The sequence below is a fragment of the Hypomesus nipponensis genome, chromosome 25, assembly GCF_054491055.1.
Source record: "Hypomesus nipponensis isolate SF chromosome 25, ASM5449105v1, whole genome shotgun sequence".
Classification (NCBI taxonomy): domain Eukaryota; kingdom Metazoa; phylum Chordata; class Actinopteri; order Osmeriformes; family Osmeridae; genus Hypomesus; species Hypomesus nipponensis.
In genome coordinates, this window is record NC_140385.1 from 9,282,723 (window position 1) to 9,303,591 (window position 20,869).

Genomic DNA, 20,869 nt, shown 5'->3' on the forward strand with positions numbered 1-20,869 from the left:
TTGTTGCCATGGCATGGCAGACAGTTACACAACCGCGAAAGGCCCAGGGTTGCTAGCTGCAGGGAGGAGGATGTAGCGAAACAAGAGGGCAGGCCACTTCCCTGCTGTCTGATAACATCAATACTACAGAGAACACGGCGTGACATCCATTAGTATGTGAGAGGGAACCAGGAATTTAAAATCCAAATTCTGGCAACCGTGTCAGCTGGTAGAGCAGAGGATCTGGGAAGCAGGTGCTAGTCTTGTAGCACGACCCTGTCGGAGCCCTTGCCTAACCTCGGTTAATCAACACAGTAGGATTTACGAGAGGGAGTGAGAGAGAGTAAGAGGGAGAGAAAGAAGGGGAAGGGAAAAAGATCGAGAGGAAGGGAAAGAGAAAGAGAGAGGAGAGAAACTGAGGAGGGGGGGTCAGGGGGGCGGGCTTGACCTCTATATTTAGTTACCCCAAATCTTGTGAACCACCAACCAATGACAACAAACAGACACCCACACCGCCCCACCAATCCGGTCCCTCTCTCTCCCAACCAGCCAGCCAGTCACTAACCTCCCACCCCACCCCCAACCAAACAATCCAGTTCCTCTCTCTCCAAACTAGCCAGACAGTTGGTTCCTCCCCCCAACCCCTCCCCCCACCACCACCTTGCCCCACCCACCCATAGCCAACCCCAGAGCTGGGCAGTGTGCATTGACCTGTGCAGGTCGCTCTACCGAGGCTGACCTCCGTGCCTCAGGCCTCGCTTCCGTTGGGGACCCAAACACAACAGCCTGAGACCCTCCCCCCCTCCCTTGGAGGGGCCTGACACAGGTAAGGGGGCCACTCCACCTTCACAGTGGGAAACCCAAAGGAACCTCTCCCGGAGGTTGTCAGTGCTCCTGTGAATGAGATGGAGCAGCACCTCACCGTGTTCCTATCAGTCCTACAGTCTGCCTGTCGTTGCACCCTTCTAAATGTCTGTTGACGTATTCCTTGTCGATTACGTAAACTCCTAAGAACTGTGTGTTTTCACAACAGATGACTTGTTTTTCCTCCATTTGTTTTCAATCTATCGAGACGGGAGACCTAATAATAGTTATTTACAGTACAGCTTCGATCTGCTCGTCAGACAACTAAGAAGAATTCCTCATGGATTTAGCCACCTCACATCCACCCTACTAACGCTAAAGTGTTTTGGTGCTACTTTTTACTCATCTCTCTATTCATTTATGTGTTAAAAGAGGAAAATGTGAGGGTACTGTCCATTTTGCCCAGACAGCATGTACAGTACTGTGTGCTTGTGTACTACGGCTCCACTCATCTTCTAAACTGCCACACCTGCTCCTCGTGACATGCTGTAACCCGTTCTGAACTCCCGTTCTCGGAGACCTCCAGGGTCATTTCAGCGGTATCGATCCCCGCGTCCTCTCAGGCGAGCGAGGTGCCATGTCTGAAGAGCACGCGCTCGGCGTTTATTAACCCCCCGGGTTATTTAAAGGGATGTGCTTACTTTGCCCTTTTCACTGCCCTAATAACTGCCCGCTTGCGCGTGGCAGGCAAGTGTAATGTTGGGCCGATCGATGGCCGTACAAACAGCTCGTGTTGTCTGCTGTGGCGTGGCGTTTGCTAGGTGTGCTGTCGGGGCGACCCCGACTCGGCCGTGCATCGTGCTGTGACTCCCCCGAGGCAGCCTTGACACAGTGGGTGTGGAGTGTGATTGGTGCGCTGTTGTACCGGCAACCTGTGACTCTGGCATGCTGTGGCTCTGTTCCCCCAGCGGCAGCCATGTCCCAGTTCTCTACCATGACGACGAGAGAGAGGCAGATGCAAGCGGCGGCGATCTGCAGGGAGATCCAGGGCTCTGAAGGTATCCCATGATACCCTCTCACTTCCTTGTTTCCTCTCTTGTCCAACCCGCTCTCTTCCCCGCTCTCTACCCCCCCCTCTCCCCCTCTCCCCCTCTCCCCCTCTCCCCCTCTCCCTCTCTCTCTCTCTCTCTCTCTCTCTCTCTCTCTCTCTCTCTCTCTCTCTCTCTCTCTCGGACTCTTCATCGCATCTTCTGCACATCAGCTCACTATCTGCATTCCTCCTTTTCTCTTAATTCCTCCTGTTCCTCAGTGCAGTCTTTCTCTTTACTCTTTCTGTTCTTTCTGCTCTTTCTGCTCTGTCTATCTGTCTCTCTGTCTCTCTGTCTCTCTGTCTCTCTGTCTCTCTCTGTCTCTCTCTGTCTCTCTCTGTCTCTCTCTGTCTCTCTCTCTTTCTCTCTCTCTCTCTCTCTCTCTCTCTCTCTCTCTCTCTAGTTCTGCTCTCTCTCTTCCTGCTCTCTATCACTCTCTGCTCTCGCTCGCTGCTCTATCTGGGCTGATTTCTAACGTTAAAGTCAATGCTCATTCATGTGAACACACAGTATACTACAGTAGAGTATGGCACGTGAAGTATCCTGAACTACAGCGCAAATCTAGACACGTGCTCAATCATGGTTTCTGCATTCCGAAACAGGTGTCCACATACCAGCACACACACACCAATTACAAGTGACTTTGTAGAGAAGATATCATCTCACCAACAGCTTCCCAGTAGCCAGTAACTAATCCCTTTGTCGTTGTCCTTTGAACGCGCTATTTCGGGGTGTGCGGACAACTGCAGGGCTGGCTCAGTCAGGGACGTCTGAGGGCCAGCGACAGCTGTAGGATTCTCTGGCAGGCCCACTTCTCTCTCTTTGACAGTGGTCAAGAAATCTCCACAATCAGCATGCATTAGCTAGCATGCAGCGCTAACCACAGACAGGGGCCCAACATGAAAGGTTGACATGATAAGATGGCTCGTCGTTTATCATATTGACAGCAAGACGGCGTCAGCAAGACAGGAGCTATTCGGGGCTGTGGTTTACCAATAGATTATTGGTCAAATGTAATTAGCCCGTGTGTGCCGTAGGCCTGTACGTACAAACATTGTCAACGCAATGGGAATATTTTGTTGGAGTAATCAAATTATATAACGATATGTTATATCATAATTATATATATATATATATATATATAGATATGTAACTACAGGAGATGATGTGCACATAGCTCAGCAAACTGTCAACACAACAAATAGGTATTGACAATATGGGCCGCAACATGCACATGTAAGCTCACACAAACAACAGACACACACACACACACTGTCCTCACAGCTGGTGTGTGTGTGTTGCCCAGATGCAGAGATGGATCTCGGGAAGAAAGTGAGCGCCCCCAAGGAGATCATGCTGGAGGAGCTGTCGCTGTCCTCCAACCGGGGCTCTCGCCTCTTCAAGATGCGCCAGAGGCGCTCAGAGAAGTACACCTTCGAGAGCATCCAGAACCAGACCAACACACACATCAATGTGAGCAGGCAGCCCGGCTTTCAGCGCACCAGGCTGCTGTTCAAACCTCAGGGCCTTCGATTGAAGCAACCCTTTTATTTGGATTCTTTCCTACAGAGTCACAGAGTGGCATATCAAGGAATGGCCCGAGGAGTAGAGTAGGGCTTTATCGGTCCCTTGGAGTTAATCGATTTCGTGTTTCGTTTTTGAAGGAGAATCCAGTGTCACCTTAAGAGACATCTGGATTCGCACGAACACGACCACACGAGAATCTGTTTTTCCAACTTATCCATTTGTGCCTGCCCTATTTGAAACAGTTTTCCAAGGACGACTTTCCAGATGGATATGTGTAACAAACCATCTGGTGAGTCAGCTTAAGTCCGGAGACCCGCCATCTACCAACCTACACACACATCCTCTCATGAACAAATGGATACTTTTTACATTGGTTTCTGGCATCTGGTGCACAGGCATCCAGTATCATCAATCAGCTCGCCAATGTGAGTCTGTAGAGTTCATAACCTGTTCCTCCGAACGAGGAACCTGCTCCAGACAGCCTCCAGCAGCACGATGCTCCTAAGACCTAGCTTAGCGCGTTGTTCCACTGCGTGTGGAAGATCAGACACACAGAATTTCCCACAAAGCACTTGAGTCATACAAAACGCCTCCTGATGAAATGGAAACTGAAAGTGTTTCCTGTGAAGGGGTACGGGGGAGGGGGCTTGGGCAGGTGCGGTTCCAAGAAGCCTTGCGTACGAGGGCAAAAGCCTCTCATCCTATGGCAGGGGAACAACGTTCCTGAGGGGAACTCTTTTCTGATTCCACTCGACTCTGGAGGCCTGGGAGCGCGGGCATACATGGACGCTGTCATGCAGGGGACTTGCTCTAATTGAAAACGACTTAGTGGCAGTGATGTCATGAACTCCCTGCTTTCTCAAGGCGAATCAATACGTTGATGTGGTTCATTTACAACCCTTAATCTTATTGTATTGATGGGGAACGCTTGCTCTTGGCACAGCGAGTCCCTTTGTTTACTCCTCGGGGCAACTGGGGAATGTTGTTGATAACATTTCCTGAGGAAGTCGAGGAGTAAATAATTTCAAATATCACTGGGTGAGATGAAAGCTTCCCATTGTGGACAGATTAAACACATGGCCAGAAGGCCAGAAGAAGCCAGGCTAGTCATGTTGAAGCTCCTGATAACAGAGGCTGCTCTTACAGAATGCTCAAGGTTTCCCAATTATTATTTTGGCCTTTGAACCAACACTATGGTTCATGGCATTTCTAGACCACCCCTTCATGGTATGAACCCTTTATCGATAGATATAGCATTATATGTGTTGTTTGAGCTTTACAAACATAAAGATGATATGAAAGCAGATGGATGGAGATAACCACACTTTATTTCTCTCCCTTCGTTTCGGTTTCGCCGTCAGAATGGAGTTACTTTGCAGGTCGAAAGTCAGGAAACGACTGAAAACACAGATGGAGAAGATCACCTGGACGTCAAGCCGCCAACCACACCTCCAAACACGCCTGACCAGAGAACCCAGGCGAACCCAGACAGCATCGCCCCTGGTGAGCAGCGTGGGCGGGTGTGTGGGCGACAAGGCTAGAGCCACATAGTAGGCATAAAAATACCAGTTTGTAAAAACACTGACAGATAAGGACAAATACCCAAAACAGTAACGGCAGTAAAAACATCTAGTCCGAACTCAGAAGAAACACTCCATATTAATGGCAGGCAATAAACCATTTAGCCAGTAACGTAAAGAATCAATGCATCAGCCAAGTCAACCAATAGCTTTCTGATGCCCATTTTTCACTGAAACCCCAACAACTCTGGAATCCAGAAGAAACCATTTACAGTCAGTCCGATGACGGACCCAGTGAATGGGTGGTTTGATCCTGGATGCTGGTCCTGGTGGATGTAATAAGGGAAGGCTTTTGCTCAGTCAGAGAGATTGTGTCTTCATTGTTTTGACATTTTTGAAATTCTCCCACATGTTCTGCACAGAGGGGCAAATTCATTTCATGTGGGGAAACATGTTATCCTTGTGCGGAATCTCCTGGCCCTGGGAGGAATTTGTCTCATCCCCTCTCACTTTCTCCCTCGTCATCTTCCTCGCTCTCCCTTCCCGTCTCTCTCTTCCAGTTAAAGTTTGTTGTTTGGTAACTACAGTTTATCATGTTGTAAATGCTGAGGTGTGCCCACAGGAAGCAGGACTAGTATTTCCTGTGTGTCCCACAGTCTCTGATACCATCGAGACCAGCTTAGAAACCCAGATCACACTCTGCCTCAATACTGCCCTGTCGGCAGAATCGCAGAGCCCCTATTACACGATGAGCGCATGGAAGCAGCGTGCCTTGCTATTCCTGGGACTACCCCAGACCTTGAGAGGGAGTCAGTGGAGACGGCAAGATGCAGTAAAAAAATTGGGGCAGGGGGTATTGGGTATCAAATGTGTAATGGCTCTTGGAATAGCTCAGGGAAGGCCCCCAGGTGTTAGGGTTGGAGTGAGTCTTTTGTTTCTCAACAGTTTGGTTTCCTGTAACCGAGGGTTTGTGCAGTTCAGGCACCTGATTGATCTGAACTAAACACCCAATTGTAAAATGTCTCAGCTAGAATGGATTGGACTCTCTCTCTTCTGTCGTCTCTCTCTCTCTCTCTGTCTCTCTCTCTGTCTCTCTCTCTCTCTCTCTCTCTCTCTCTCTCTCTCTCTCTCTCTCTCTCTCTCTCTCTCTCTCTCTCTCTCTCTCTCTCTCTCTCTCTCTCTCTCTCTCTCTCTCTCTCTCTCTCTCTCTCTCTCTCTCTCTCTCTCTCTCTCTCTCTCTCTCTCTCTCTCTCTCTCTCACACACACACACACGCACACTCATCCCTTTTTTGCCTGGGGTACCACACATGCAACCGGAATTGTCCTTTATTTATCAAACTCTCACTGTGTGGCTGTCACAACACATTCTCTGCATTTCAAGCATTTGAATGGAATTTGAAGTATCCCATGTTCCACAGTGAGCTTGTACATTGGGAACAAATGATAATAAATAATGACACCCCCCCACACCCTCTTTCCACCCTGCGGCCAGCATTTTGGTCTTTCCACATGTCCTCTGTGAGGAAAAACACAGAGTCGGGAGGATTGTTCATTGTCAAAGGCTTCGATGTGACACCGTGGCTGTTATATAATGCTGTGTGTTGGCCAGCCCCCCATCTACAGGCAAAGCGCGCTGGTTTTGAAGGCTAGTCCATTGGATGGCCCCCTAACCCCCCCAGCCGCTCCTCATTCCCCCCTAACACGTTTCCACACAAGAAACATGTTATTTATTATTATAAAAACATTCTCTGTACTTCTATATTCCTCTGTCCTAATACCAGAGCTTCTACATTCCTGAAAGTCTATCGGTTGAAATGTCTGAATTTCAGTTAGCAGATGCTTTTGTCCACAGCGACGCGCACCAAAGCTGTCCAGGCATTTCCCTGACTTCCCTTGTTTGTCCCTCCAACAGGCTACGGGGGTCCTCTGAAAGATGTTCCCCCAGAGAAGTTCAACAGCACGGCGGTCCCCAAGTCCTACCACTCCCCCTGGGACCAAGCCATCATCAGCGACCCTGCCCTGGCAGATACCCTCATCACAGGCATGCCTGAGCCTAAGCCCCAGCCAGAGGCTCCGGGCTACAAGAGCTTTAATAGGTAAAAGAGAGAGAGAGACTTTTACACACATACACACACTCACACACACACAGCAAGTCGAAATGCTTGTCAGTATATAAGTTGTTTCTCCAACAAAGCAGAGTTCATGAATGCTTGGCGGCTAATGCTAGCTCTGTCAATCCAACACCTCCAGGGTAGCTACCCCCTTTGGTGGCTTCAACAAGACCCCCAAACCTGCCCCTGTCAGGGCACCTGAGGTGGAGAGCGGCCCTGCAGAAGCCTTCCCGGAGTACGCAGAGCTTCTGGGAGACGCTGGGGGAAGCGCCCACCTTCGGCCCACCTTCAACAGGACGGCCCTGGGCTGGGCGGGGACAGGAGCCCCCCTCCTGTTCACCACGGCGGCCCTGGACCCCATGTTCATCCCAGAGTCGGATGACCTTTGAACTTGTGTGTGCGTTCACGTGCTGCCCGGTTTTAGAGCCAGAGATCCTAGTGTCAGCGCAGGCTGAGATCGAGAGAGACACAGAGAAAGAGAGAGACAGAGAGAGAGAGGGAGAGAAAGAGAAAAACAGAAAAAAGGGACAGAGCGATAAAGGGGGGGGGGAGACAGTGATGGACTGAGATAGAAGAGAGAGAATATGAGTTAGACGCCCACTGTGCACAGTGTTTTCTCGCTTATCTGTCGAAGACTCTGAGATCCTCCACTGCAGTCAAAACATATGCACCAGCTAGCGAACACTACTTACTTACAAATACAGTTGAATGTACTGCACTGTATACTGTAAAATGTTGTGTATAAGAGGGATGATATTTGCCTTAAATGTGTTTGTTTGTACTAATCATTTATAAGCTAAATAAAACTGTGTAAAACACAAATCTCCTCCTTCAGTTTTCAGAGTGAGACTGACTGCGAATAGATGTTCTATTGTGCGTCAAAGAAAGGCCTTGGCGCGCCGCCTACAGTGTTTCCCATGATTGATGGCGGCATGAATCTGGTTAACATGTTCCCCTATGACTGAGCGCCGCCTGAACGCGCCGTGACGTTCAGAGTGTCCCTGCTCCGTCTGCCCCGGAGGGCTGAGGGGCAGCACACCTGTGTTCTACCGTGGCACAGTACGTGAACCCATCACTGCCTGGGCCCTTTTCAAAGAGCCCCACACACGTGACACGCCTCAAGGTTGTGCCGCCCAGGCTGACAAATCATATCTGCTTCACTGACACCAGCCACATGACTGATGTGTCTAGCGTCGCGTCTACGGAATGTCACACAGAAGAGCCGATTGCCACGCGTCTCTGGGCTCGGCCACGGGGCCCAGTTTGACGATATAGCGGAAGATCTGCGGGACACTGCTGAGGAGGGGAGTGAATAATATGAGTTTCGTCAGTAACAGGCTTGCGAGTGAGTCTAGCCTGCTCGTCGGTGTGTAACAACCATTGCACAATTGCAGCTAAAAGTGTGATATAACTGAGCGAGTGGGCATGAACATGTGAGGGCGTCTGCCCATGCGAGAAATACGAACACAAAGGCCAGATGAAGAAAACAAGACCCGTCAGTCACTACAGCAGCGTGCGGAGTGTTGAAGGTTCGATGCCGAGCGTGAAATACGACAGGGCTTTTTGATGTGAGCTGGATTTACTGGACTTGAGGATTGCTGGTCAGCTGATGTGGACTGGCTGGCGGGTGAGTGGAACAGAGCTTCACGTGTCAGATTCCTCTGGCTGCTTCTCCTCCCTGTTGTCTACTTATTGCACATCATGAAAAGAAAGCCACACAGACATGTCGGGAAAAAGAACTGCTAAATTAGCAACCTGTCTATCAACAGCCCATTTAGGAAATTTTGGAAATGAGGAAATCCCCAAAACTAGTCAGTTGGGTTTTAAGCCGTTTTTTACTTTAACTTACAAATCAAAATAATACACGGAATTCCAGAAATGTGCTGCAATTCCTCCCGTGCTCCTCAAGAGACAGGAAATGCTTGTCATGGTTACTGTTGGTCACTTCACCATGTCCAGCTCATAGCTCCTTAGCCGTGTGGTGTGCCAGCCTCAGCAACCCCTCCCCTTGGCTGTACTATTGAATTCCTCTCCATTAGCCTGGACGTGCAGTGGACCATACAGCACCCCCCCCCCCCCCCACACCACTTGCATCCAAGATGCTGCCAAGTCTCTGGCTCTATCCAGTCCTGTTTATCAAACGCTGCCTGAACTCTCTTTGAACTCGCCGGTATCAAAAAGCAGGAAAGGGAAATATTATTGGTGGAGTGGATGAGCGGTGGTTTGGTCGTTCTGTCTTTGATCTCCACCTGCTGTTCCCTCCTGGGTGTGTGTCTTGGCGTGAGAGGGCCCTGCGTGGCGCTTGGCAGGCCGAGGGGTTGTGTCATGGGGAAGTGTCCGGAAGGTTCAACACGTCCTGTACCGCAACTCCTGAACAAACTATGGTGTTGGAGACAAGCCACACAAACACCAGATACACATCTCAGATTGTGCATGGACAACATGCCAATGTCATTTTCTTTTCTTTTTTTCTCTTTTTATAGGGCGTTGCAGGGCAAGGCTGTTTTATTTCATGTGATAAAGTCCTGTTAACAATGCAGGGATATGAGGCAGGCTTTGTGATTGTGTATAAGATCATGAACACCTTGTTTCTTCCAAGGCTAAGTGCTTTTAATCCAGAAATACTGTGAAAACAGCAGGGTGCCAGGAGGGTTTCTAAGCTTCCACAGGACCGACCGACCACATAGATTTAGAACAAGACATGCCCTGTTGTAAATTACATTTCCAAAGAGAAATTAGGAAAGTCATTGCCATTTTCATTCCAGATCTAGGATCTGTCTGGGAAAGTGCCCACACGACATCTCGCACAGCCAACTAATTGGCTGCTGGAGTTGCTGATTTCCGAGTCATGACCGAGCGCCACAGTCTCCTGGGTTTCAAACTGCCCTCACAGCAATGACAATGTCCAGCTGACATGTCCAAACGTCGAACACAAAACACGCTCAGCCAAGCCTTATTTATGTCCCCTCTGGGGTGTCCCTTAGGCATTTTTCCCAGGTCCTGTTGACGCTGGGCCTTGAAGGACAAGCTGTGGGTACCTGGAGGATTAGCTAGAAGGAGGTGTTCTGAAGGCCAGCCAGGGTTCATCAGCGTGTGTCTTTGAGGAAGTGCCTCTGCAGAAGGTCATTATGCAGGATACTGTTTGTCTGGGGGCAAACAGTGCAAGCGGCACTGTTTTCAAACTGCATATGCGCAACGGTCTTTAAATGTGTCAACGTTTGTCACTGTAACAAAGGTCTCGAGTGACACTTTTAGTGACATTTGACCTCCATGAGAGCTCATAAATAATTTCTCAAAAAAACAGTAGGATGGATGTTGGGGTGTCAACAACCTGAAGGTGAGGTTCTCCCACATTACATTTCACTCATGGACAAAAGGCCAGAGTCAATGGATAAGTGATCGATAACTAAATGGAACATAGCAGGTGAATGAGCTCACTGAGAGCTCCGTGGAACACACCCAGGAGAAGAAAAACTGGTCGGAAGACTATGAGTTGGTGTCGGCTTACAGTCAGCGGTGGTAGGAGACGGTAGAGGTGAAAGGTCACGCCAGGCCAAACATTGTCAAAGGGTGTTTCTGAGTTTGACTCTTTAACCTCTCACTCAATCAGGCTGAGCACAGGCCTCAACAGAGCTTCAGGAGGAGGTCCCAGGGTGGGACTGTCGCTCCCGGTCTGCGACAGACAGCTCAGCCATGTGACATGCCCCACGGCTCTCACTCTCCATCACTACTAATTACCGGCTTGCCGCCACATTGCGACTGCCTCGTTTGTGCTGTACTCGAGCGGATTTCAGCGGAAGAATGCACTGAACTCGCACGCCGAGCTCTGCGTTCATGTGACGCGAGCGAAAGACACGACACTGAAGGGGTTTCGAATGACAGGCCGTTTGAATGTTTGTAGGGCTGCTTTAATTGGACGGGCAGAAGAGGAATGACAGGGAATGTAGGACGAGAGAGAGAGCGAGGGAAGGACATGCAGAGAATGGAGTCGGAGTCAGACCCAGGCTTCTGCGGTAGGGCATCCGTCTATTTGACCGGTGAGCCGCCGGGGTGCCCAAGGTAGTTTGATTTGAATAAGTAGACACAGCGAGGATGGCGAAACACTCCCACCCAACGTACCCTAGTTCCTGTTTACATGCCAAGCCGCGTCCCCAAGTGACCAATTAAACTGGTGTACTTCCACAGTCAGTCTCTGACCTCCACCACAGGGAGCAGATCCCCAGGCCTCCCGGCTGAACGGCCCTCCCACCCATTAACCTCTACTCACTGGTCCGTGATCGCGCAGGGCTAGTGAACTCATAAGGCGCAACCTGCTCTGGAGGTAAATAAGCCTGGGAGACTACGGGAGATCCATAGGGCCACCGTCCCATGGGTTCGACACAGTGCCTCCTCTCCCCGGTTCAACGGGTGACAAAGAGGAGGGACTCCGGCCCCGCTTGTGGCCATACAAAGAAGCAATCTGAATGGAACGTTGGGGGGAGGTGAATGAGGGATCCCCCCCCTCCTCAAGTACCCCCCCCCCCCCACACACACACACACACACACCGCCACCACCCACTCATTTTGTGATGTCGCAGTGGAAAGAACAATAAATGTATCTTATCCCCCAGATGCTGAGGGGCCATTCCTTCCTGTTGCGGACAGTGCTGGGATGATAGCATCGCTCCCACCAGCGAGTGCCTGCCCATGCTGCCACGGATACGGCGAAACACAGCAGCACAATACATCACAATCACCCCCTTGGCCGCGGGCCAACGTTAATGTAACATGGACGATTGCCAAAAAGCGATGCTTATGTCATCACCTTTTTCTGCTCCCTCTGCTGCAGGAGAGGTAGCGCACGCCTGCTTGCGGCTGAGAAGGCAGGCAGATTACTTTGATCGTACTACTTTCCGTACTTAGACACAGCACGTCGGATCAATGAATGTGTCCGAGGACACAGAAGCACCACATTACAGTGGCATCTCCACCGGTCCAACACAATCCGGCTTTTGTCAGGGCTTGTTGTGACTCATTCTTCCAAATCTGTCAGGGTTTGTTGTGAAATCATGTCACACTGTGACTTCACTCTGACTTCATGCTATGTCACGGTGAATAGGAGCTGTACGACCGCTATGTGGAACAAAGTTGTTTTTATCTTACACCCTCTCCATCACAACCCACAGAATCCACCACGACTCGTTCCCTTGGTTTCAGATGTGGTTGGGTAATAGCACACAATGTTTGTTTGTGATGAGTACACAATGTTTTAGTCTCAAGTGTTCTTGTGTCTCAGAGGGGGAAAAAAACATTACACAATAGTTCCGCCATACCATGATTAGGGGATTATAATTCCTAGTTAAAAAATGCTGGGAGTTGTATTTGAGAAGCACCTCCCTTGTCTCCTTCTGTGGCCTTCCATGGCCCCTATTGTTGCAATGCAGCGTGCCTAATCTCTTACATAACCCTGGGATACTCACATCCTATGGAGCTGCTCATTAGTGGTAACTCAATAACAACGGAACTTACAGTGTTTTAGAGAAATGCTTTTTCATTTTTTCTCTCTCTTTTGTCTTTTGTCTTTTTCTCTTTTTTCTTTTAGAGCACCTGAGTAACCTGTCATTACTCCTGATGTCATTGCTGCTTGTGTGTGATTACGATTTACAAAGGGCAACATGTCTGGATTGTCACTTGAGAAGGGTGGGGCTAGAGTCGGTTTTGTACACAGGACACACACATGCAAGCACATGTTTACCATTTGGTGAGAACATAAGTGTTCTTGGCAATGTATGCAAAAATGTTCTCATGAATATTGCTCACAGTTAGTACAATAGGCTTAATTAAGGTTTAAATAGCAACATTTGCATTTACAATGAAGTCACTCATTAAGGTCACCTCAGTGTGTTACCATTACCATAGGTTAATGAACACATGATGTATGTCCACTGTAAACTCCCCTTTATATCTCAGTACCAAATTTGGATATGATTACTATTGCTTCTGCATTAGTTTTAAAACAGTTCAGGTTTGCTTTTTCTATAAAGTGTCCTGAATATTTGGTGGAAGAAAGCAAAAGTCAATATACAGAACTGTTGGCAATTCGAAAACTTGACATTAAGTATTCTGTTATTTTATGAAAGTAGTCAGAGGGCACTTTATAGTACACTGATTTCCATGCAGGCCTAAGTGCACTTTATCTCAGAATGTCGCAATGGGCAAGCCTTCAGCAGGACTGCTGGCCCCAGCGATGTGTCTGGATTGCAGCAGAGTCTGTCCCCATTTCCAACCATTGCCAATAATAGAATGAATATGGATTGCAAAGCCAGACAGTGATGCTGAAAATATCCCGCTGTCCTTCAAATGGTACTCTACATTTGGGGTGAAAAAACATTTAGATGTCTGGTGAGTCAATCAAGGTCACCAGCGAATCAAAGCTGTCGGTCTAATGTAAACATGAACTGATTTCTTCCAGCAGTGTGGTTGGTCGATTTGACTTATCATTCGTCTATATTAAAAGTTTATGAAAATAATAAACTAAACTAAATGACACGGTACTCAGAGAAAACTTGGCAATCACAGAGACAGAGTTTCTGCTTTTAACTCTATAGAATTCAAAACTACAGCTTGTATTTTTATATACTTTGTGGACTAGTGGGAATAGTGAAAAATGAATTGGAATGTCGCCATGCAACATGGGTTTGACATTTGAGCAGCAAGTAAGCAGTGTGTTCAGCAAAACGTAGAGTGTTCACCAGGGTTTCTCTCAAGGTGAGAACCTAGGCCAATGGTACCAATTCTCAGAGGGGCGTTTACTGTGTGCAGTGTCTCCTTGCAGAGCTGGCAAAGTCTAGCTAATTAATCTTTAATTAAAATGTCCTTCACAACTCTGCCGTGGCAGAGGATCACTGGTTTGCTATGCTGTTAGATTTGTGTTCAAGAACGATTTGGTCTGCCATTTGTTAAAGCTCCACTTTGCAGTGTTTGCAGAGGGTATTGGGTACTTAACGACTTTGACTGAATCAATACACATAGTGCACAACTCTTGAAAGTCATACATAAATCTAAGTCTATCCTTCCTATTTTGAGAAAAACACTGGTCTGCTGTAATACTTGTTCTACACTGCAAAGGTGTCATGAATAGTGATGGAGACATGTTTTCAGTGACCCTTCCAAGTGTTCACCTACTTAAGGTTGATTATACTGAAGCCTGCCGGAGCAGAGTGAGTTGTCATACCTGGGAAGCCTGTGTTGAGAAGAGACAGGCTGGTGGTTGCTTGGGCTCTGGTGGGGAGGAGGAGGAGGTGGAGGAGGAGGATGAGGAAGTGGAGGAAGATCTATGAGAAATGCAGGAACACAAACTTAGCAACTTGACTTCATAAATCAACAACCTGTAATTTGTAGGGGCCTTCTATTAACATTTCTGGGCCTTTTACAAGTTTTATAATGGAACAACTGCAATGTATATATACATTACAACTGTGGCCCAGTTAAAAAAAAAGTCAAGTATATATATAAAAAAGTCAAGTATATCGACAAAATGTCGAATCACTGAAAACCTCAATTCTCAAACTTGAAATTCTCAAATGCCTCCACCGATGACTAGCTCAAATGGTCTAAGTTCTTACACTGCGGTAAGGGCACGCATGCTTATAGGCTTGGCCATGTCCTGCAAAGGCCAATGATCCAAAACTGGACAGTGGAAACCCAATGAGCCATTATTCCTTCAAGTCATTTACAGCCCTTTCCAACCGGACAATGACGTATGCATGCACACGCTGCAACTATACAACCATTTTCAGACAGGCTCAGTGTCGCGAAGCAGTCGTGCTGATGCAGCGCAAAATATGTGCCTTCAATTGCTGATCTGCAAAGTGTCACCAAGGTCACCCACCAGCCCAAACAAACTTTGAAGCTTGTTTTCCATACTAGAATGAAAGAGGATAGCTCGATCCATATGGATGGATATTCAGTAACACTACTTCAAAGCATGGACACACCTGAGGTGAGAATGTCTAACACTGAAAACGGGGAGCTTCTAAAGGAGATTGAAACATCCTGCCAATTTCAAAACAGCCCTTTTGCTCATCGTGTGTGCTCAGAAGCTAAATTCCCGCCCTCTGGGAGAAATTTGGCATCATGTGAAATCAAACCACAATATTTTCAGTTCAACATCACTTTAAAGTCCTAACATAAGGCCAGGTCATGTGGTCGACTTTTTACTGGCTTCCTGCTGCATCTTGTTTAATATCAAAGCCTTCTGCCATAGGTATGTTCCTGGCCATGTTATTTGAAGTGTTCCACCCTGTTCCTAGTGGAGAACATTCCCTACAGGGGAAGGAAGCCTGTGCCTACCAGCCTACAAAGTTTTGATTAGTGACTGACCAGATAGAGACTACAGTGACCTGACTCTGTTTCTCTATCGCTTAAAATTATTTTTTTAAGAGGGAACTTAATGTGACCCAGAGGAAAACGTTTGCTGAGGGTGAAAGGCATTGTGTTCTCTATGGGTTCTTTCGAGTACTTCCTGGGGAAGGCATGGGCCTTCCGGAGAGACTGTGAACCCTTTCACTGCACTATCACTGTCTCAAAATCTCCTCTAACTCTTTTACAGTGTTATTAGAGAATCAATGTTTATCCCTCACAAACACGGTTAGACCTTTGGTCTGAGTAAAGACGATTGAGCCATATTGGACAACTGACAGTATCTATGATCCCAACTACAGGTCATTATAGCATAACCAGTGCCTAGCTGCAGCAATTTGATTTTTACAATTTATTTACAATAAACATCAGTTTACAACCTTTGATGTGAATGTGCTTTGTTAAATGCACAGAAAAGTGACCACACTCAGACGGGGAAAATATCCCATTATATAACTGCAAAAGATTGGGAAATACACAAAGAAAACATGACCAAATGATATGCCAGAACAAGTTTCACAAATCCTTAGTCTCCTTAATATAATATGTAGTGATCAAAGGGTGCAATGGTGCTGTAACTCTAAATTTGGCAAGATATGTGGAGCTGGGCAACAGAAAATACTGCCATGTAACATACCAAGACCAGGGATATAGAGTCAGAGAGCACCTCGATTGCTTCACAGAGAACAGTGGACCAGACCTTGCAGTTGAAAAACAGAGTCTCTGGCTAGCGTGAGGTAAGTCCAGAGTGCATCATGAGGAGTGCTGATGAGTTTGCCGATTATCACCTGCATGTGTCCAGTCTGTGTGTAGTATGTCAATCACAGACAAGAGCATAATGTATCGCTGCATCCCAAGTAACTCCCATAAGGAGAGCCCCTTATCAAAAAAAAAAAAAACAACTTCCTTTGTGTGATTTGTATTTGATTCTAATTATGATCACTTTGACTAACATTTCTTTTCATTTTTGAGGTACTGGGATAAATGTTTTTTTTATTTTAGTTTTTTATTAACCTCCCATCCTACAGGCAATTGCTGCCACATTTAAAATGTTACATTTTCTTAGTAAGAAGAAACTGGATATTGAGCCACAGTTCATTTAGTGAAGATGTGGCCTAGCAAACCACCTCCCTTCAGTGAGTAATGGCTAGAGCAAGAACTATGAAACTTAATAGCCATCAACCATCAATTGTTAGCATGTTGTGAAATTAGTTTTCTCAAATTAATAACGTCTGTCCATTGCGCCCATAACATATTGGGACACATAAGGTGTCTTATGTAACTGAGTACACCACTGGAAAGAATGTAGTGATGTAGTTAGGATAGACACTGTGACTGGGAAAACCAGGAAATGCTTTAATTGTGTTTCATTACTTTTTATATAACAGAATCAGGCAGATGGTGTTTAGATGAAGGGAGCCTTACATCACATTTCTCTCGGACGGCTTTCACTTCTTCATAATCCTCAAGCAGTGTTATAATTGATGCGCTTAACTACATCATTCTGGAAATTTGGATGGATACCTGAATTATTAAAACCGATGGCAGGTAGAGTAGAGCTAGATACATTTAAATGCAGGCACTGTTAAAGGGTTTGCAACCGATCTATCTACAACAGTCTAAAACGACTGATGCAACTACGTGATTGAAAGTATTAAGTGTCCTAACTGCGAGTGTGACTCCCCCCTTCGCATTGAAACGGTCTGAATCGGTGCGTTCGAACGTGCAGTCGTGTACAGTGTGTGAGAGACTGCAGTAAATACAGTGCTGAAGAGGCGGGGTTTGACCTCACAGCTCTGAAAACATCACTAATCCAGAGTTCCAGGTGCCGAAGTCGACCATTGCTCACTACCGCCGCACATCAACAACTGCAATAGAATTACAAGACTCCGGAAACCCGGAATACGGCAACTGAATGGGACAGCGCGGATAACTGGAAAGACAGCATAAGTTAAGATCAATAACACAGTGAACTTCTCCTACGAAAATGTCGTTAACATGATTTGTTAACGTTTATAACACACAGCCAAGAATTTTTCCCACTCAGAAGGACTAGGGTAGAACGTCAAATTTCACCCTGCGCTCAACAAAACTACTCCGTTTAAATTGTATACGGAATCGCTTTGAGAACCTTTGCAGTTTTTACATATAGATAGACTACTGGATATATTTTTTTACTTGTTTTTTACAAGGTGAGTTTCGCTTTCTTAAGTTTGTATTAAATTGAAGATCTTCAAACTTTTCATCGCCATTTTTCTTGCATCAATGCGCATGAGGCGGAAGAAATTTACCTGCTCTCAGGTGAGCTGAAAACATTTGTCCATTGTGAACTAAAAACGTCGTTGCATTACTACATCCCCCTAAATTACATTAGGGGACACTTTGCGATGCTGTTGGAATATCTGTGGTATGTCTAAACAGCTATTTTATAGTTAATTATACAAGGTTAGATTGTTAAGGTGCAAAAATAATGCAGTTGGTCGTGTTATTTCCTGTATGCAACATTATTGGTCACAAAGACGTGTCTTGCATTTGTGTTGTCAGGTCAGTATGTTTTTATAATAATAAACACAAGCTAACAAATAACGATACACATCGTAGAGTGGTCTGTCGAGCAAAATGGATGTGAAGAATTAGCCTACTACTCATAGTGCTTCATAGGCTACTCCTACAGGCCATTGACCACGATTATATTTTCTATAATAACTCAATGCACAGGAGAGGATGCTTCAATGAGACCCGACTTTCAGTTTCCACATACGGTCTGGTAAAACGGTATCAACATTTAGAGTATATAATTGTAGCCTTGATATTCTCCATATAAATCAGGACTTATAAAATACAGTTTCTATTATAAGGCCAGTGAGTACAACTGGTACTCCTTTGTGAGTTTTCCAGATAATGCAGTAAGTTTCCCCTCCCACACACCCAGTTGCCTGGACTCATTAACACATTAGTTTGACTGACAATTCTAGCCCTCAGAGGTGCTATTGTTGTCTCTGTAGCATGAATCATTCAGGTCCATAATAAAATGCACAGTTTAAGTGTTCTTTCTAAGCAACTGATCCTCGTTCTCTTGTAGACATCGCCTACAATGACTCAGTCATGTTAACAAGCTTAATAGACTAATTCTTTGAAAAGTTGATAAACTCTTTAGAAATAAGATGTACTCATCACAATTATGGTTAGGTCAGTCAGAACTTTCAAAGTAGTTTTTGACATTTACATTTAGCAGACGCTCTTATCCAGAGCGACTTACAGTAAGTACAGGGAAGTGCCTTGCCCAAGGACACAACGTCGTTTGGCAAGGCGGGGAATCGATCCCAGCAACCTTCTGATTACTAGCCCGACTCCCTCACCGCTCAGCCATCTGACTCCCCTCCCATATTATTCTTTCTTTTTTTTCCCATAAAAATATCTTAACTTAAAATGCACTATAAGAATTTTGATCGTCCAACTGTGATATTAAGTTCAATTTTACACTGCATAGTTCAGTCCCTTATTTTATATTTTTCTGATATTTTAAATAAAACAATAAGGCGTCTAAAAGAATGGCATTATAAACAACAAAAAAACTGTGCACAGCAAGGATTAGTATATAATGCCTTTAATTATCTTGCTTTACTCCTGTTGTACTAGACTTGTATCAGCAAGCCTTATGTCATGAAACTACACATCAGCACAGATGGTGCTGACCACCTAAAATATCTGTCCTCATCACCTGCCGCTTGTAAATCGCTGCCGAATTTTAAGAAACTCATTAATCAGGTTTTAGGAAGAAGGGAAATAATGCTGTTGACCAGCATTGTGGCTCTGACATTTATTGGCAGGCTGCTGGGAAGCAGGAAAACATTTAGGAAGTAGTCTGCATAGTTGAGGGGAGGATGTTCTATTTCAATGAAGTCCTTTAAAACATGAGTCCAGGAACAGATACGTTTGTTCTGCTTTTCCTCAGAGGACTAGAAAGGTGGGTGCGCTGAGTGACTCAGCGAGGTGGGGATGACCTATTCAGTGTCACAGGGTTCAAAGCTGTGACCGTGTGTTGGAACGTCGTGAGCTTTCAGCAGGAAGCCCTGTACAGGAAACCACTGCTGTATTGTTACCATTAGCCTTCTACCACGTCTCCTGTCCAGTGGGAATTCACTAGTTCTGTTTCGGCCTGTTATTACTGGGTTGGAGTTGAGGGTCACGTTTCATTTCTCTAAGCTGGGGTTTGTGTGTGTTTGTACTCGCGGGTCCTCTTTTGTAAATGGTCAGAACTATCAGTTACACTGTGCAGTAGTTATACTTAAGATATTCAAAGGAGTAGCAGTTATGCAATGTTTGTTCTGTTGAAAGTGAGTCAAGGGTTTCAAAGCAATATTCCAGGAAATTGCACACTACAGTAGTAAAGAAAAATAATGATATAATTTGTACAGGAATTATAAAATAAGATAATCCTCTATTAGTCCCACACTGGGGGAAATTTGCAGGATTGTCAAGGGTTTCTAAGCAATATCTCCGGAAATTAAGACACCACAGTATGAAAACCATATATACAGTCTGTAAATTGCCTGAACAAGGTGTTGGGAGTTGGTGTGCGTGTGGTTAAGATCCCCACAATCATTAAAGTTAAACTCTCCCTTCACCGTTACTCACTGTAGTTTTAAAGTTTGAGACCACCACACTGCAACGCAAGTCTCCAGCTGGACGAGACAGTGCTGTTTGTTATGGTAGTTCTCTGAAATGGCCAAAGACGTTCATGAACAAACGCAGCTCAAGAGTGTAGAACGCCACTGCTGGGTAGGTCATTATACTTACAAACCTCCCAAGTGTGTCAACATTGATGCCAGAATCTGTTCCCTTCCTTGGTATTTATCTAAGAAGTTAACTGATTCTGTCATTCTTGTTCCCAGTGAATGCAGCTAGTCACATGCTTAGAGAGGGATCAGACGTCACACTTGTCACACTTGTGAGTCACGTGACGGTTGCTTCATGTTTTGTTTCAAGCCAAACAAAAGTATGCACGATACATAATGTCTGTTACTCCTCTAATACAGACAGTTCCGTTTGAATCCAATAAAGTACCGAAAGAGAACAGCAACTTGTTCCAACGTGACCTTTGAAAATGAGGCACAGTATGCTCAACCATCCCATAAACAACGCGGTTTTGCCGCAGTCGGCCTCAGAGAACAGAGTTTTTTTGCAACCCCAAGGGAGCCCCTTCTGCCGTCGAGTGTTTTCTTCTATTCGGAGAGCCATCCATCAGAACGGAGACAGTGGAGGGGTTGCAGAGTGGGAGCACTCACGCAGGTGTGGAACGTGCCAACTTGGGGGGATGATGTATTGATCTGCATTGAGCAAAAGCACACTGAGCTACAGCCACGAGATATTTATCCAAAGTTGCTTAGGAAGAGGCTCGAACAAAGTTAACACTCCATTCATTGAGCACATGCTTTT

General features: G+C 46.1%; 2 protein-coding genes across 5 annotated transcripts in view; both read left to right on the forward strand.

Moving 5' to 3' along the window:
* Positions 1-663: 663 nt before the first annotated feature.
* Positions 664-7,852, forward strand: myoz2a (myozenin 2a). The gene is made up of 6 exons (XM_084691834.1): positions 664-805; positions 1,752-1,841; positions 3,178-3,344; positions 4,760-4,901; positions 6,832-7,015; positions 7,170-7,852. Exons 2-6 carry the CDS (start codon positions 1,760-1,762, stop codon positions 7,417-7,419), a joined length of 825 nt encoding a protein of 274 aa, XP_084547960.1. The 5' UTR covers positions 664-805; positions 1,752-1,759; the 3' UTR covers positions 7,420-7,852.
* Positions 7,853-8,636: 784 nt separating this feature from the next.
* Positions 8,637-20,869, forward strand: part of usp53a (ubiquitin specific peptidase 53a) — a 43,336-nt gene continuing 31,103 nt past the window's right edge. For 2 of the 4 annotated variants that reach the window (XM_084691432.1, XM_084691433.1), the window contains exon 1: positions 17,151-17,731. The gene's annotated coding sequence lies outside the window, so the exon portion shown is untranslated. Of the gene's footprint in view, positions 8,658-17,150; positions 17,732-20,869 lie in introns of those variants that run through there. The other 2 variants (XM_084691435.1, XM_084691434.1) reach the window with 2 other exon arrangements.

Excerpts from the sequence above, each read along its gene's own strand:
- myoz2a (XM_084691834.1), top strand. The coding sequence starts at position 1,760 with ATGTCCCAGTTCTCTACCATGACGACGAGAGAGAGGCAGATGCAAGCG. Across the intron at positions 4,902-6,831 it reads CCCAGACAGCATCGCCCCTG|GCTACGGGGGTCCTCTGAAA; the intron begins GTGAGCAGCGTG and ends TCCCTCCAACAG. Across the intron at positions 7,016-7,169 it reads GGCTACAAGAGCTTTAATAG|GGTAGCTACCCCCTTTGGTG; the intron begins GTAAAAGAGAGA and ends CAACACCTCCAG.